Source organism: Lepisosteus oculatus, chromosome 6 (genome assembly GCF_040954835.1).
Source record: "Lepisosteus oculatus isolate fLepOcu1 chromosome 6, fLepOcu1.hap2, whole genome shotgun sequence".
Classification (NCBI taxonomy): domain Eukaryota; kingdom Metazoa; phylum Chordata; class Actinopteri; order Semionotiformes; family Lepisosteidae; genus Lepisosteus; species Lepisosteus oculatus.
The window spans coordinates 1,380,384-1,397,887 of NC_090701.1; the positions used below are offsets into that span (position 1 = coordinate 1,380,384).

The 17,504-nt window shown below is 39.3% G+C and overlaps 1 protein-coding gene across 8 annotated transcripts in view; it reads right to left on the reverse strand.

Moving 5' to 3' along the window:
* The window catches only part of LOC107078318 (early endosome antigen 1-like), a 153,322-nt gene that overhangs the window by 34,683 nt on the left and 101,135 nt on the right, over positions 1-17,504 (reverse strand). For 6 of the 8 annotated variants that reach the window (XM_069190851.1, XM_069190850.1, XM_069190854.1 and 3 more), the window contains 4 exons: positions 16,167-16,320; positions 9,351-9,518; positions 5,567-5,734; positions 3,999-4,166 (listed from right to left, as the gene is read on the reverse strand). In XM_069190851.1, coding sequence (XP_069046952.1) covers positions 3,999-4,166; positions 5,567-5,734; positions 9,351-9,518; positions 16,167-16,320 — 658 coding nt within the window. The remainder of the gene's footprint in view (positions 1-3,998; positions 4,167-5,566; positions 5,735-9,350; positions 9,519-16,166; positions 16,321-17,504) is intronic. The other 2 variants (XM_069190855.1, XM_069190856.1) reach the window with 2 other exon arrangements.

A 17,504-nucleotide genomic window follows, 5' to 3' on the forward strand; every position in this document is an offset into this window, starting at 1 on the left:
ATATATTGATCAACAGATCATCGCGTTTCACCCTCACAATATTTTAAAATTTAATCAGACATTCTGTTAGGATGCATGAAACGATCAATATTACTTCTAAGATTTATTCAAATGCATATTATTTCAAGCATTACTCATGGTTGCATCCAAAGGAATAATTTATACATATGCTGTGGTCTTCAATAATATTGGCACCCTCTTAGGTTTAACATTATTTCCTACCTAAGCATTACGAATGGACTCCTTCTGAATTTGAAAAAGCTTCTGCGACAAACTCATTAAAAATGACAAAGCAATATAACAAATTTCATTAAACACAAAAAAGGTTGAAAAACACAAAAAAGAAAGACAAGGCTGTAAACCAAATGCCAAGTTATCTTCACCAACAGATTCGTGTCTTTCTTGGAAGTGGCAGTTTCCAAAAAATGTAAAAGTGTACATGCAGATTTATAACGTAGATCACTAGAAGGGTATACCTGCTTTTTTTTTCTGTGTTTTCTTGTTTCTTCCTCAGGTTACTGACTGACTGGCTGGCTGTACAGGACTAAACCCTGTGAATTAAAGACTAAAGAGTAACAGAGCCTGTCTTCACTGGCACAACGCCCAGTGCTATAGAAACAGGGTTTTTGAAACCATCTGACCATGATGTTACCATTCATTGCTTTTAGTCTTATAACTACTCATCAAATTGTTCATTTCAGTAACTCCAGATGTTAAATCCTCTGGTAACCATGGAACTTGATCCCAAAATATACAAAGTGCCGTGAAAAATCAGGCCCTGCTTCCTCCCTATTCTTCATTGCTTTAAGAAATGATTTGTGCCAAGATGTTCAAGCCATCTGGAATATTCTGCAACTGCAGTGGCTGCAGCCAATGACAGGACAAACAGGTAATGAGGTTTATACGCCATCGAAGCATGTTTAAACAGAGATGCAAGCCTGCACAATTTGTCTCAAACAACTGGAGATTATCACTCAAAATCTAAACGGAGCTTTACTAGAAAATGGAACTCTGCAGTGGCAGTATCAGTTATGGAAAGGTAATAAACCCACAGTATATGTTTGGTGACATGTGATTCAACAGTTTGGCATGGAGCTGTTGGGAATGAACAGCACCCCCTGCTGGCCAGGTGGTACAAACCACTGGGGCTGAACTGGCCCTGTGCAACTCGAGAGAGGGTTTCTGATCGATCTGACTCTGATCCAGCGATGGCAGAGCAAGTGCGCACCGCAGAAACTACCAAAGTTCTGCAAAAGGAAGCAACCGTTTTATACTTTAGGGGAACAACGCTGTGGAGAAGCCAGCAATGCTACTTGATGAGCTTGTTGTTACCCATAGCAATCTCACTGCAGTGTGATGAACACGACTTTTTGAGATCTGTTCCACACACAATCACCATTGTAATCCTTCCACCTTTCAGTAATACCTGCACTCACACAGAAAGGATCTCTTGTGACTTTCTGCTTCAATCGTGGTTCAGTGTCATATACTGGACCACTAAATTGATAGATCTCAGCCCAAAGGACTAGGTGAATAGAAACTTAAATCTTCCTCATCCACCACCAAATACATATACGGTGTATAAATACGAGCTTTTGGAGCTGTGAAAAAACAGCATTTTAATCTTGTTTTCCATTTAAACGTCAACAGAGATTTTGCTCTTTTCTTAAAGTTAGGAATACTTGTATTTCTTCTGTGATCATGTCGACCATTTACTTTACTCCTTCTGAATCCTGGCTAATCCCAATTCTTTATACAGTACCAAATCATATCCACTCAATCTAAATTATGTTTTGTTTACTTGCATACATTAACTAAATATTTCTGTTTAAAAATATTGAGCTCTTTCATTAGCATTAGTGTTTATGCATTTTTTGGTAATAGAAATATTTCTAGTGGCAAGCAATTCTTTTCCATTGCTGTTGTATGTGCCATTCAATTTTTAATTCAGTTAAGTCCCATAGATATAGTTAAAAATAGATGGTTTAAGACTAATTAAAATATCCAGTGGGCCCAAATTCATTTTAATATGTATGTCTATGTAATTAAGTGGATCTGAATTAAACATACCTACTTTTGCATGGGAGGAGATTATTAAAAAGAACCTTCATATACTTCATCTTTTCTTTGGTATTCTGCTGGGAACAGCAGAACTACTTATAAAACTGGTGGCCACCGGAGCACAGGAAATTCTTTATTAATATTGCTAATGGATATTTTAATTGCAGATGTACACTTTACCGTTTCATGGTGAAGAGAATTTCCTGATGCTTTTAATCACAGAATAGTAAATAATGAATACTACCCAGTTAAGAAAATGAGGGATGCTTACTGCTTTTTGATATAACATACATTTGATAACATATAAATCAGTGCCTTCAATATTGGATCAGACCAATTTTGGCCTGAAGTCAGGGGTCAAATTTGAAGGACAGGACAGAGGTGGGAGAGTGCGATGGGAGAATTGTGAATAATTCGGAATCACATGGGAATCACCTGGTTAGCTGTGGATGAGACCTGATTGATTTCAATAACCTTATTTCTATAAGTTTTTCTCAACACCTGGTATTCACCAATTATCCCTACATTTCAGAGGGACCGTTGGTTTCCATGACTGTTTGTGTTGAGCACTGCCACCTGTGCAAAGAAACCTGCTGTGTTCAGTCTCGGTGCTTTTTTAGCTCTGATCCGTCTCCTTAGAACACTTACAAATAGGGCTGTGGTCAATTTCGTAAGGAAAACCTTAAGTATTGATAAATTTTACACCCCATAAATCCTAACAATCAGGGTGCTCAAAGTTATTCTGTGGCATTTAGCATCACTCATCTTTGTGTAATGGGCACAGTCAGTCAAGAAAGGAAGATAAATGCTGGAGCGATGCTTCGAGAGATGGCTGAAATAGCCAAATCCTTTCATCTGTCGCAAAGAGTGGAAAATTGATTCTTCAACCACAAAATCATTGGTTGATTCCCATATATCCTGCTCCAGGCACCACCGCAGATGGGAATTCCTTGTTCTTCACACTGATGAAGGATATACACACAGATGAACTGCGACCGAAGCCAATAATTCATGCCTCATGGTGCAGTGTTCCACCAAGTGGGAACAGCTTGCTCAATGCCAGATCGTTATCCTGGGCACGGCAGCGTGTGCTTTGTGTCACTAGCCACTGCACACGTCCGGGGTGGGTTTCAAGCGTAGTGAGCCGCTGCGGAGCAGGATGGCTCTTTCAGGGGCCGGTGTCATGCAGGCGCACTGTAAGTGTGGTCGTTCCGTGAGAATCTAGGGAAACGTCTTTATTGGTGCTGCAGTTTGTTCAGCCAGTGCATTCAAGAATCGGATGAATACACACGGGAGCTTCCTCCTTTTCTATGTCACACAGAAGAGCCTGCATGATCCTAATGACATGTTAGGTGGCCACAGAAAACTGTATTAAAACTGGTATTATCTCTTTTTAATTGGATAATTGAATATATTGGTTAGGGTGATGGGCACTACTGAAATGGGCACCATGTAGCCTGCACTCACTCTATAACCTGTAACACGAGAGACCTAAACCCAGCAAACTTCTCATAAAAATTCATTTAGATGTGAGATAAAAACATTCAGATGAATGTCAAATGAGCTTCTCTTGGCTCTCTGCGCCTCTGAAGAAAAGGAAAGAGTCCATTATGAGCTGCAGCTGAGCCTGTTTCAGCACCTGTCGGGTGGATGCTTGTCTGACCTCTCCTTCCACCTGCCTGTTGAGATCGTTCACCTTCTTAACTTTTGAATGAAGAGCTTTCATTTTAACTTCGTAAGCAAAGATTTCTTCTTTGAGCTTCTCATCTACCTGCTGAACGCCGACGATGCTGGTTTCCAGAGCCGACGACATCTCGATTTTATCGTTAAGCCGCACAATTTTTGTTGAAAGAAAAAAGCAATCCAGATAGTTCTGTATCGGGTGCTGCTTTGAAACGGAAGAGCAACCCAAAGCAAAAGAAATTTTCCGAACACACCTCCTCCTCCGCTGCTTTCTGTTGCTCGCGGCCGGCGGCCAGCTGGAGTTCCAGGTCCCGGACGCTCTGCTCAGTGGCCGCCAGGTCCCTGCTGCAGGTCCTGAGCGAGTCCGCTGCCTCCTGCAGCTCCGCGCCCTGTTTCGCCAGGGCCCTCTCACAGCGCCTCGCCTGAAGCAAGCACAACAGACACCCCCTGAGGCCCCACGCACAGGCCGAGCCCACCGCCTCCCTCCGGAGGAGACTGCATGGCTTCTCTTACGGCCAGCACAGAGGTCCTTTTCATAACTACTTCAACAGCAAGTATTTTAATCGAGCATCCTTTCCCCAGGATGAGCGCATTTCTATAGGAGATTCAATCAAATGTGGTGCTTCCCTCTGTCTTTTGTATTTGATTGGAAAAGATACTTAATGTTCTTCCTAAGGACGTTAAGAAAATGACCGTTTTGCATTACAACTTGAGATATGCCATCGTTCACAAGCTCGCAGTTTGTGTGGTTAGTGTTCAAGTACACCTCTACACCTCGGCATTTCACAGTTGTAAATTATAAATATTTAATCTCCAATAATGTTCCCTCATTTACCAAGTGAAGGAAACATTGTCTGCTGAACTGTAATTACTGGACATTGGCAATACTTTAGAGTTCATTGAGCACATTTTCATCCAAGTGCCAGTGGAGACTTCATGCGAATTAGGCTTCTATTGAGCTGCAGAAAAACAAATGCACACATTGCGTGAAATGCATCATTCCTGCAAGCACATTTCCTGCTGAGGAAACAAGGGCATTTTCTTACTCCTTACATCACTGCAAAATAATGTTCACAGAATGCGTATTTAGATTTTCAGTGGCTCTCAGTGGAGTTTCACACAAAATGACTTTTCAGGCTGGAGGCCGTAGCCATCCAAGGTTGGTACATATTGGGAAGGAGAATCCGACCAGTGTAGCCATGAAGAATGAGCTGCAATGTCTGTCTTTCGCTGGTAAGAAGCGCACAGTTGAACAGGGATTTGCGTTTCCTGCAGCTGACAGAGCTGTTGGAAGCTAGTGTCCATGCGTCCAGTATCACTAGAACTAGCAGCTCCACCGATGGCAAATGACAGATCAAGCCTTTCAAACTGGCTACGCCGATACAATGTGTGCAAATGTCAGAGCAGCGACCCTGAATTTAACTTGCATTCATTTCACTGAGACATGTTCATTAATAGTAGCCTGCACAAAGTATGGAAGCAGAAAGTGAGATCCAATAAGTCTTGTTTGAGCTAAGGCTAATAACTCATGATTAACAGCAATAATAATAATAATAATAATAATAATAATAATAATGGATGATGCCACACATCAATTAAAGTATTTACTGTATTTGAAAAACAAACAGAAATAGAAATATTTATATAGTATAAATATCCACATTATTTACTTTATCTATTTTTTTTGTAGAAAAATCAGCAAACGAATGGATCAACAATATAATAGTATCGTGTCATTTTGTTAGGCAAGAAGAGAGTGAAGACAAATTATTTGCCTTTTTTGTTTGTATAAGTACAGTATAAAAAACTAATTTAATCATACCTCTTCAGCGTGAAGCTCTCGCTGCTTTCCAGCAGCAGCTGTGCTTAAACTAGAGATTTTCAGCTGAGACTCTGCTTCTAAGAACCTCTCCAGCAGATTTCTGTGTTTCTCTTGGACATTGGCAATTTCATCTTCTAGCCTTGCAATGCGATTTTCACGATCTTTTAACTGTGGACATGTAAATATTTATATATGTTATGATATATATTAGATTATCGTACAGTTCTTAACTGAACCAGTGTAGCCATGAAGAATGAGCTGCAATGCATATAAATCTGCACTGAAACGGCTGGATACAGAAACTACCGGGGCTGTTTGAAAAAGTCCTGGCACACACTTCATTTCACCCTCCTTTCATCTTGCACACAATGAAACTTCAAGGGAAAAAAATCATTGAAAAAAGGAGTATCGGGAGTAACAGAAAAACAAATTCCAACAAGTTGAGTTCATCAGTGTCACTTCTCTGTAAACCGAAAGGAAAGGTTCTGTGTTCCGACTGAAGATCACGATATGGCAGCGCTCTGCTAACCAGCGCACTCAGAAGCTCAGCCGGAGCCGCAAGGAAAACTGGCCTCGGCCTTCTGAACGAGCCAGTGGCATAACTCCTCCATACCGATCAGCCTGCCTTATGAACTATGATCACTCCCTCCCGAAAGAGACATTTTACTCCTGGTTATGCTCTTATATTCCAAACAAACAGGAAAAAAACACAGTTAACAAACAAATAATTAAAAATACTGTGACTTCAACAGGTAATAAATAAGCCCAATTTGTTATAATTTCACAAAGCCAAGCAGCAGAAAGTCTATCTTACAGGGTAATTTTAAAATAATTTATCCTCATTCAAAATCCACTTATCTGATACGTAAAGTAATGGCTTTGACCTCGGCAGATGAGGCCATTTCAAACCCAATTTCCTTTGGATTCATCAAGCTTGACCATTTCTGGCCTCATAATGATTGTAAGGCAGGTTACCTCAGAGGGATAAGGAAGGTAATGCCTCATAGAAAAACATTACCGAAAGAGCCCGCCACAGAGAAAGAAAAATTCTTCCAGTGGCACAACACAAAGGAGGGAATTCAGACAGCCGTTTCTGTGTAGGTGTTATAAACACTTCTCAGTGGAGCGTAGAACACTTGGCAATCAAGACAGAAAAGGGATATGAATGAGGGGCTAATTTAATTTATGGAATTCTTTGCATTGCTGATGTTTTCTTTAAAAACCCCCAATAATGTAATTTTTCTCCCCCCCTTTTTTCATATGCTCTTAGTTTGGAGAAGCCGATTACAATTCCACTTCAGCCACCACAGCGGACCTGGAGAGGAGAACCCATCAAGACCAGGGTGGACACCACTCTCACTGCTAACACCACATGCCTGCAGGAGCCAGGCCAGTGGAAGGACCAGCCAGCACTACAGATGCCAAGAGAGGAACGACCAGCACCCGCCAAGGGCTCATCGCAAACTGCCCCCCTGGCAACACGACGTGGGGCACAGCATGGATTCAAACCAGTTGCCTCCTGAGCATAAGGCACAGCATTTTACAGAGGACACACTTCAGAATCCCGAACAGCTTAAACAGGGATTCAATGCATTCATCGGTATTTGTTTCTATTACTTTAATCAAATAACCAAAGAAAAAACGAAGACGGCTTAAATAAAGTATTCGGGGATCAGCAAAGTGAACAGAATGCATTTTGCATCAAACATCTGCTCTATACCTGAACGCCCACAAACTTCCAGCTTAACCTGAGGCTAAAAACAAACATTTCACCTGCATTGAATCTTATTCACCATTGTTCATTTAAACAGAATATTTTTCAGGCCATTTCCAAACTGTAAGCAAGGATCTTTCATTTTTTTTCTTTTTGGTAGGCTATATTCATTGATGTTTTCTAGAAAAGCAGATTTGCAAACTTAAAATCACATATCATGGTAATCATGTTCACAAGTGCGTGATGACCATTAGTTTTACATTTCACCTTTTTTTTTCTCCAAAAAACAGCATAGTGGTGCGGACCAAAACTGTCCACATTCTTACTAGATATTAAAACCAACTCACAAGGAGCTGAAAACTAAAGTATATGTATTGATTTGCTACACAGAGGTTTAAACAAAACAATAAAATCATCATACTATAACTATGTCCTAATTATTTTAGGAGATATGATATAAAAGCATTCATTTTTTTATTAAGATGAAGTGAATATGCTTCCATTCTGTTTTTCCAAATCATAAGGTTTATTCTAGTAGTTTCAGTATCTTCAAACCAGATGTTTTTCTCCCTCACATACACTTCAACTGATTCATAAGGTTTGATGTCAGTAAATGCTTTTACCCACATAAAATAATACCACATATTCACATGTTAATGGTTATAATATACAGTATTCTTCTCAAAGGGAGAGATTCAAGTGCTTTATTGTATTTGATTTGGCTTCACTGCTGCTATGGTCAGTTTCTGTCTATGACTTTTAATTAAAAACATACGTTTCTGTGGTATCAGCGCAGTGACAATAATACAAGGCTTGAGCAGATCAAAACTTCATGAGCCCAGAGAAGTCTAACAATATCTTGCCAAGCATGAAAGAAAGAAAAACGTTGCTTGCCCAACATGAAAAAATTACATGTGGTCCTTTCTAGAAAAATGACAAACGATTCTTTACAATAAAAGTATTGTGGTTAAGACAAAATATCTTAAAATGTATGGCTTTCTTTTCCACTACCATCATTCTCTTGTTGTATGGATGAATGCTGCAGCAGGCGTTCCCCATGGCTCTGTTTTAGGCAGCACAGCTTCTTGGAGACAATGTCAGGAAGAAAATATTGTTCTTCACTTGCTGAGACATGTACAGTATCTGCACCAATTATAGCTCAGGCGGCCATGGCAAAAACTGGATCATTTTAGAGGTCTGGGACATTGTGTGCTTGGGTAAAGAAAAACAACACACACACATCCATCACACACCAGTCTGTAGGAATAAGAGCCTGAACTGGGATTTTTTGCTTTTCTTTCAGAACGGTGAGATTTTCAGAAGCCACTATGCCAAATTATAAACTATACTGTCAGCTTTTTTGATATGATAAGCAAGGGATGCATCAGAAAATACGCATTCTAAGGTAATGTGCAAAATACAACCATACCATATTTACTCTTAAGGTGCTTTCATGAAGCAGAAACACTGTTGCAAAAAGAGACAGTATACTTCTGACAGTGGAGGGTTGAACACAGCTAGAAGACAAAGTGAAGTCAAGAGGAATTCTCTCAGACAGATTTCACAAGACACCTCAAAAGGAAGGGACACAGAGGACAAGAAGAAAATGAGTGCTCATAATACTGTACATCCCCAGCAGCAGCACACAAGAAAGAGAAAACGAGAAGCTAACTGGGCAGTGGGGAATGTTACTACACAAAAAGAAAACACTGTAAACAACACACAACACTCCGGCTTTAGTGTGCTTCACATTTTCTTTGCCAACTTTCTTTGCCAACAGACACGTTTTCAAGATTACTTAACATCACAACAAATGCTCCAAATTCCATAATGAATTTTCAGCTGAATAACATATTTTGTTTCCAACGGTCTTTTAATTCATTCCGTATGCAATAACCTTTAAGTTCCCTTGTTGAGCGGTTTTTAAACCGCACAAAGCAAATGAAATACATTTCTTCTATTCAGTAAAAAAAAACTTTAAGAGAGATGACAAATGAGCCAGGGAAACTTTGTTTTTTCCACTCTACGTACGTCACCTTCATATCTAAAACAAGCACAGACTCCACTGACCGCCTCAGTGTCGTTTTTCTGCTTGGCTCTGAGAAGCTCCCCCGCGGTTTCCATGTCTGCGATGTGGCTCTTGAGCTTGCCCAGTTGGCGCTGCAGGTCCTGGTACCGGGCTTGTTCCAGGCCCAGCTCTTCCCTCAGACTGCGCACCAGCGCCTCCTGCTGATGTACCTGGGGAAACACGCGGCAGGTGGTCAGGCTGTGCTCACTGGGCCATTTGTCGGAGCCTGGAAATCTCCACGGCACCGCAAATGACCGCAGAAACTCAGACGCGAATAACCGAATTTACGGTTCGATTTTATGGACAAGCATGAGCAGCTGCACCCAGTGAATTAAACTAATGCTCCCATGACCTGTTGTGCTGATACAGACTAAGAGAAGCACCACAGTACAGTTGCTACTGTACAAGCAGGAGGCAGTGACTGAGCACACAAGAGAAATTAATGATCCCGCTGATCATTCGTGTAACTAACGCCTCACTGTTTACCCTATATGCAGCTACAGTGCATCACAGCTCTTTGGCCCTTGCTTTGAATCCAGACTGGGATTCGAATTTCAAGAGACTTTGGCTGAATATAATGGTTGCATACTTCTCCCATTAATCACCACATGTGAACTGAGCAAATGATTTGGACTGTGTTGAGGAAAAGTAAGCAATGCCAGTTCTGTTGAGCCCTCCCCCCTTTGATCCATGCAGCTCGCACCTACTGCGTAGGAGGGGGTCTGCACAAAGTCGCGGGAGCCCCCAGACAGCACCTTATCTTCCAGCCATGGTCCCCCAACGTCTCACCTCGCACCCCGCCCCCACTTCCCCGGTATCCCCAGACCATGCTGGGTGTCGGGCGACGCACAATACTGTGAGAGGGTCACGCCACCGAGCACAGGGACTACGCCACGTCTGGAGGCGAAAGTGTTAAGACCTGCGCTGGAGCTGCTCACCGACGACAGGCCGTGCGCGCTGGAGGGACAACTTCCTCCACCCTGATCTTCTCCCACCTCCCCACCCGTCCTCCAGGGGGCCCCTCATTTTCAGAAGACCTGCCCACAGACGCCTGGCAAATCCCAAGGATCACAGCGGTGTGCTGTGCCAAGGACGCCCTCACCCAGGCAAGGCCACGCTGGTACAGCAAATGTTTCCAATCGCCAGATATGTGCATTATGTACTCGTACATTCTTGGATGCTAGTCACTATTTAAATTATTGTTCAAATAAATAATGTAGCCTAAGTACACTTGTCAACACAGGATTACAGTCCGGAATACTTTAATCGTATAGGCAATTTCACCACAACCTAGATATTTTTAAGCAGCATAAGATCAGGAAAACAAGAAGTAACCCTTTATTGTGAGTGTTGTATCTCAGCGTTTAATATACTGTATGTTCTACACGGTTTAAAATAATCTGTAACCAGTAATACAAGAAATCAAAAGAGCTCCAATATACTTTATTTTTTGGATATAATTCTTGTTACTGTATAAACCCACGCATTTCACAAACCATCTGCACCTCAGTCTTGAGATATATGTTTTATTATACGTTATAATGCTTTACGACTCGGACAGAAATGTATCGGACGAAGCACTTACAGTACATTTCATGTCAGTATCGCAGATACCCAAAACTATGCAAAGAAAAATCAACAGCACAGCACTGGGATGTGTATAATCACTATTGTATTGGCTCATTTGTATAAAAGAAATTAAAGATTGATTTAGATTAATGGCTTCCTTTTATAATTAAACACTGAAACAATGTTGTGAGACAACACACATCGTATTAAAGAACTCTGTATACAGTAGAGATGTTGTTTGTTTGCCACCTGTTTTCTCCTTGCTGTTGTCAAAACCATATATAGGGAATTCTTGCTTGTACTGACTCTCACTGGAGACAGACGTAAAACATAACAGAGCTAGAAACAGGCCCAGCAGTTGTTCTGAATGCCATCAACAGAGGGCCTGACGCTCTAGAGCACAAATACACTTCTGGTAGTGCCACTCAGCTGTGTGTGTGTTTCATCAAAACAGAGCCCACAGTGTTAATTAAGGATATTAGATAATCCCATCACTGACAAAGAGACAGTCTAATAATAACAGCTAATAAAGCAGTGGTATCAAATTTTATTACCATGTCGTTGGATAAATTAGAATTCAGATCCCAGAGGTGAAAAAGGAACAAGAGAGAGAAAAGGATCAGTTGTTCACTAACAGAGATCTGTGAAATTAATAAAAATCAATATCTGATGTGGTAATAAATTTGAAACAGAAATTAACAAAAAGCAGGGACACAAAAGCATAAAACATTGTTAGCATCACTTTTGTTTCTTCTTAGTTTTTGATTCCAAAACCTTCCTGATTCCTCTCTACGTTAACAATTTTTCACTCAGTTAAAAAGCAAGATATTCATTAAAATGATAGCTTGTGGTCTCGTTATTTAGATTTTTGAAAGAATGCCATGCGTTCTTAAAAACCGTGACTGTGAAAACTAGAGCATCAGTGAACATGTTTTGATTTTCTGATTGCCAAGAGTGATGTAGGAAATAGAATAATGGACCTACATATCTGGTCAAGGCAACTGGCTTGAATTGACAACCCATCTGACAAACTTGTGTTCTGAACAGATTCCTGTACTGTTACGTATTTAAGAACCTTTTAAAATGATAGATATAATTATAGTTCAAAATAAAAATTCTAATTATTCATCGTGTCATACTACAGCTTGCATTACAAGATAGATGGATGAAGTTTTGTTTTTAAGGTCAGCATGGCTTATTTTTTACACTGCACTATGACACCGACGCAGGATAAGTCGTGAAGAACATAATGTCTGTTCTTCCTTTAACTCCTGGAGAAGTATGAGTGACTTTTAACTTAAGAGCGCATGAGAAAACAGCTGCTTGTTTCAACCACCAGAAACAGGTAAAGTGTCCAAACTGAATGAAAAGCTAGTGAGGATAATAATTATTTACCCAAAATGAAAACAGGGATATACAAATAAAATCAAAATAGTATTTCATCAGAATAACAAATTAAAACACTGTCGTGAGTAATTCAATCTGCGCTCCAAAGTGGGACCTACTGATCACATCACCAGCACAGACTCCAAAGATGTTGAAAAAGACTAGCATCGCATCATGCAACTGAAGAGATAATGAGTTTCACAACTATTTAATACACAGGCTGTCTGTCCTCAAATTATGGTCTATAAACATGATAGATCATATTGTATTTTTGTTTTGTCGTTTTGTCTTCAGGGCACTCTGGCACTTCAGTGAAGACTTTATGATATGAGGGTGAAAAGAAAGCTAGCTTGAAGAAGCAACAGTCCCTTACATCCTCTTTGTCCTTCCTGGGCATCATAAAATATTAAGAAGAAACAAAGATTTTGACCATCATATGATGCTAAAACAACAACAACCAACGAAAGTGGATGACAGCATTTAGGCATCAAATACACCCCAGAGCTCCAGACTCCACCACCACTCCAGAGCCCAGGAGGTAAGCCAGTTCCCACTACCAGTGCCCTAACTAATTCACTGCAAGAGATGAAGAAAATAACAATAACAGCTAAATTATCTAATCCTATGGATGGCAACTGCAGTCATTAAACCACAACATTCTTTAAGTGCTTTAACAACTTTTTTTTTATTCAAATAAACAAATAGAAGCCAAACCAGTGCATATTTATAAATATTTTGTTTTGTGAAATAATCCAGAAGCAAAAGGATCCAGAAGCAGGAATCTGTGCGGACGGGATGAGAAGAAGTAAACATTAAGTTATAGCCCATACCGTAAGACACCGAACTGCAAGTAAAGTGTCTCTAATCTCCTACTTGTATTCCCATCCCAGACTCCAAAACGCATCAGCATGTTTTATTTGCCACTGGGATTATACTGGAGTTGACTCATTCATAAACAAGACCATCATTATTAATTATAATTACTAGTAAGTCTAATATATGAAAATTTAGAACCTGTGAGTGAATTTCTATCCTAAATCTAAAGATAAATAGGATCTGTATTCTAACAGGAAGGTTAAAAGGACCAATTCCAAGTCAATAATGTGAGACAAATGAGTCAATTTTCCAAGACGAGTATGACTCCGAGTAAACTGCAGCGTAACAGACAAGACAGCTCAGCAACCTGGAGCCAGACCTGGCAAAGTTCACGCCACCCCCTCTGCTCCAAGCCACCGGACTGAGGCGGATAACTACTGTAGGTCCCGAAACACCAGGAGAATCTGCTGCCTACCGTGTTAATCACGCGCCAGATCGACTGGGCAGCTGATCAGCACTTCTGATTCGATCCTGGAGAGCTAGCGCAAATTGGAGTGATATGCTAATAAGTAGCGTAAGACAAATACCAACTTTACACGTCGGCGTAGTTTCAGAAATAAATGTTAAATGCCAGGGTCACTAATCCGGAATTAAAGTATCGTGTACTGCAGTGCTGTGCCAATTAGCAAAGGCCGTGACTAACTGAGGCCTTTCGTTTCTTTAGGTTTAAGGGCACCTTTAGAATGAAAGTGTCCTGCACATGAGGGATCCACACAATCGTGCTCCTTGTGTCCCAAAGTGTCTCAGCCACTTTTTCCAGTGTAGATGTCCTATCATCTACGATTTTCATTACGAAGCTTTTAACAGACTAAGTGTAATTACTATTCGCATTAAAAGTGACATGATTCACTCAGCAGAGTAGTGGTTTTTGTTACTTTACAAGAAGATTTAAGGGTTTACCAAAAATAATCCAGTAACATTTTAGATTACGGATTGAACGGGTTGACCATTTAGAAAGTGCTTATATCCCGATTGGAATCGAACACTATTCATATTAATACTTACATACTTATTAACAAATTCAAACATTTTTGTACATACTTATAAAGTATTACTTGTAACCCTTCAACTACAGTGTTACTGGCATTACTGTTTATTTTCCAGTCTGCACTGGATCAGTTCCAGGAAATCATTCAGAGCTGTCACGGGACTTTAAAAAAAAAGGTGAGACAGCGTCTTCATTCATCAAACAGTAAATAGTAACACATTTAAATTGCATCACAATTACAGAGTTTTTCAGTTGAATTTTTAAACCTATCCCTATTTTTCCCTTATCACTAAGGAAATGATTATAATTGAAGTGAAGTTCCGTCTTTCAGTCCTGTATTTGCAATCCTTTCCTACACGTCTAAAGAGGAACACTTACTGGAGCTCACACGGTATTGATCGTTGAAGCCTCAGCATCCTGTTCCCAGTGTGGGCATCCAACAGGACGAAATTTCAATAAAAAGATCAGCTGCTCGTCCAGGTTTCACTAAGGCAATTTGTGATATGGATTTATTTCACTACCTGCACTGCCAGTAGCTGCTTTTACTATTTAAAAGCTTTGATTTGATAACTCCGGACACTTTAACTTTTAAAGTGTTGAATACCATCATTCGGAAATGGAAATATCTTTATAATCTCTCTTTTTGCTTAAAAAAAATGGAAGCTTGTGGCGTTCAATTGAACACACATTTTCATAACCATATTGGAATTTCCAAATCTCCAAATGTAATTTTTTCTGATTTAATAATTTTGCTTAATATGCATTTCTGATTTAACTTCTTTAGGTGTAAGTCTTAAGTATATAGAATACCAATATAGAATACATAAAGGAAGTACTGTCTTTCAGTTTTTTCCCCAAAGGTTAGAGTGTGTGTGGCTTCCCGCATAATTCAAGGAAAATAACTTGACACATTTGGAAAATATTTAGGTTACAAATGCCAATCAATGTAGTTACATAGAAAGATTAATTTTTACTCAGTGCCTAGGCTTTCATGATGAATTATTTGTACATACTTTTTTTAGAACGCACTGGGCATCCCTGATTCCCCACAACCATCAGTTTTAGAGATATTTAAATCATTATTGACTAAAGATAAAAACAATCGTCGCTGCAGTAAATCAATCGTTCAGTGAAGAGACGCAGCTTTTGAATGGAAAAGAAAAACTGGTAATTCAACCAAACCAGATCTGATGGCTCCTGAAACATTTCTGCAAAGGTGTTGAGAGTGAAACGGATCTAAAGACATAATAGAATCCATTTTAACATTCTTGAGAAAAACAAGGATTAAGATAATCTTCAAAAATATATTTCAAGTGACATCTGAAACCAAAAGCAGCTCCAGCAGAAGCATTAAAACATACTTTTAAACGAATTAATGAGAAATCTTAAATGTGTAAAACTTACAGTCCCAGCATCCACAAACTAAAATATCTTTGTATTCTCTGGATTATATTTAATAAAACAGAATATTTTAGGACCTTATAAAGTATTAAGAAAATGGAAGGTGCTGCATTATTCAGTACTGCAGCAACTTAAAAAGAATTTAAATTATTTCCAAAGAAATTGTGCAAGACCTGGATTAATTAGCTCTACCATTGTACCGCTGAACCTGGCTAAAGCAATATAATCTGATCCCCACAAGTGTAACAGGATGAAATATTAGACTAAAGATTCTTTTCCATATTTAGTTCTTTAATATGAGAACAAGATAATCCACCTCTTCCACCTCATATTCTGTGCTAATCATAGTTTTCGACATTTCTGCGTTCCCTGGCTTCGTGTCACAGCTAATGAAATTTCTGGCTGCGCGTTAATAGTCGGACAGACAGATACATAGGCATCATTGCTGTTACTGTAGACGGTGAGAGGTCATGCCGATTTTCATGAATTATTAAGAAACTCTAGTTACCGGGTATTAGCACAGAATGTATGAACTCGTCGCATCTGACAAGGCAGGATTAGTGTGAACCCGCATGGTGTACGTAGCTCGGTGTGTCACCTGCTGTTTGAGGGTCTTCAGTTGATCTTTGCAACATGTGTGCTCCATCTCTATCTTCTGAGAGTCCTGCTGGAACTTCACCACCTCCTGAAGTGCCTGCTGCTGGCACTGCTTGGCCGCACTGAGATCGGATTTTAATTTCTCCACCATTTGTCTGTGAAGTTAAAAAAATTGATATTTAAAAAAAGACTGCATACTATTTTTAAATAATACTGTGGGAAAAGTCTTCCGCTTTTATAATCAGAAAACATAATAGATATGGGCAAAACAAGACACAAATTAACATTATTATTAAGATAAAATTAATCACGGTGGAGATTTTAAATTTATTTTTGCTTTGTTTTAGGTAGCGGTGCTACCACAGAAAAAAATAAAATTAATCAATATAAGACAAAAAAAGATAAAAGTTTGAAATCACAACTTCCTTAAAAGGCACACATGCTGGAATCTCTTGAAAGATAATATTGGAAAACAAAGGAAATTGCATATGTTAATTAAATGCAAGCAATAAAAATAATACACCAGGGATTTTTATAAAAAAAGGGCTGTTTCCTTATAATAACAACTCAAAGAATGATCTAACTGCACACACAATGTGAAAATTACCGTATTAAAACATGAAAGCTTTGAGTACTGAGTTATAAAATTGAGGAAAACTTATGTTTAATTTGCATCTTGATCTCTACTATTAAAATGAATCCATATTTTACAACAGTTGCTGTTTTATGAAGGCAAAGCCATTTCTTGTGTACTAAAACATCAAAGTGCTAAAAAAATCAAGATGATGTAATAATAGCAGCCAATGAGGTTAAGGGGACAGATTGCTTAACACACCCTAAACAGTTCAGAAAGGTCAAAGAGAGCTTAAGAAACACACTTCTTTTTCTTATCTTATTTGGAAAGAATTTAAATAACATATCAGAGGACACGCTAATCCCTAGGTACATAAGACAAAAGGCAGAAAGCAGAAAGAATGCTCATGGAAAGTCCTGGAAATATGGCCTTAAAAGTTAATCAATAAAGTGTCTATTTCTGCTCAAGCACAATGGGACCTGGCTGCAGTTTCAAACGATCAATACTACAAATTATTACAATTTCCACATCTCCCACTGGAAATTCAAGGTAAAAAAAAAGAGCGGAAGACTTTTCACACAAAATTTCCAGTTCCATATTTTATTGAAATGTAAACCTAAACATGCTTATTTTTTCAGCATTTCTCAGTCGGCTGTGATTAGCACAAGCTCATAACCCTCTGGAAAAAATATATTTAAACGTGGATTGCAACTGTACCATTTAAATTACTTTTTGCTGTAACCACTAGCAAAATTTTGCTTACTT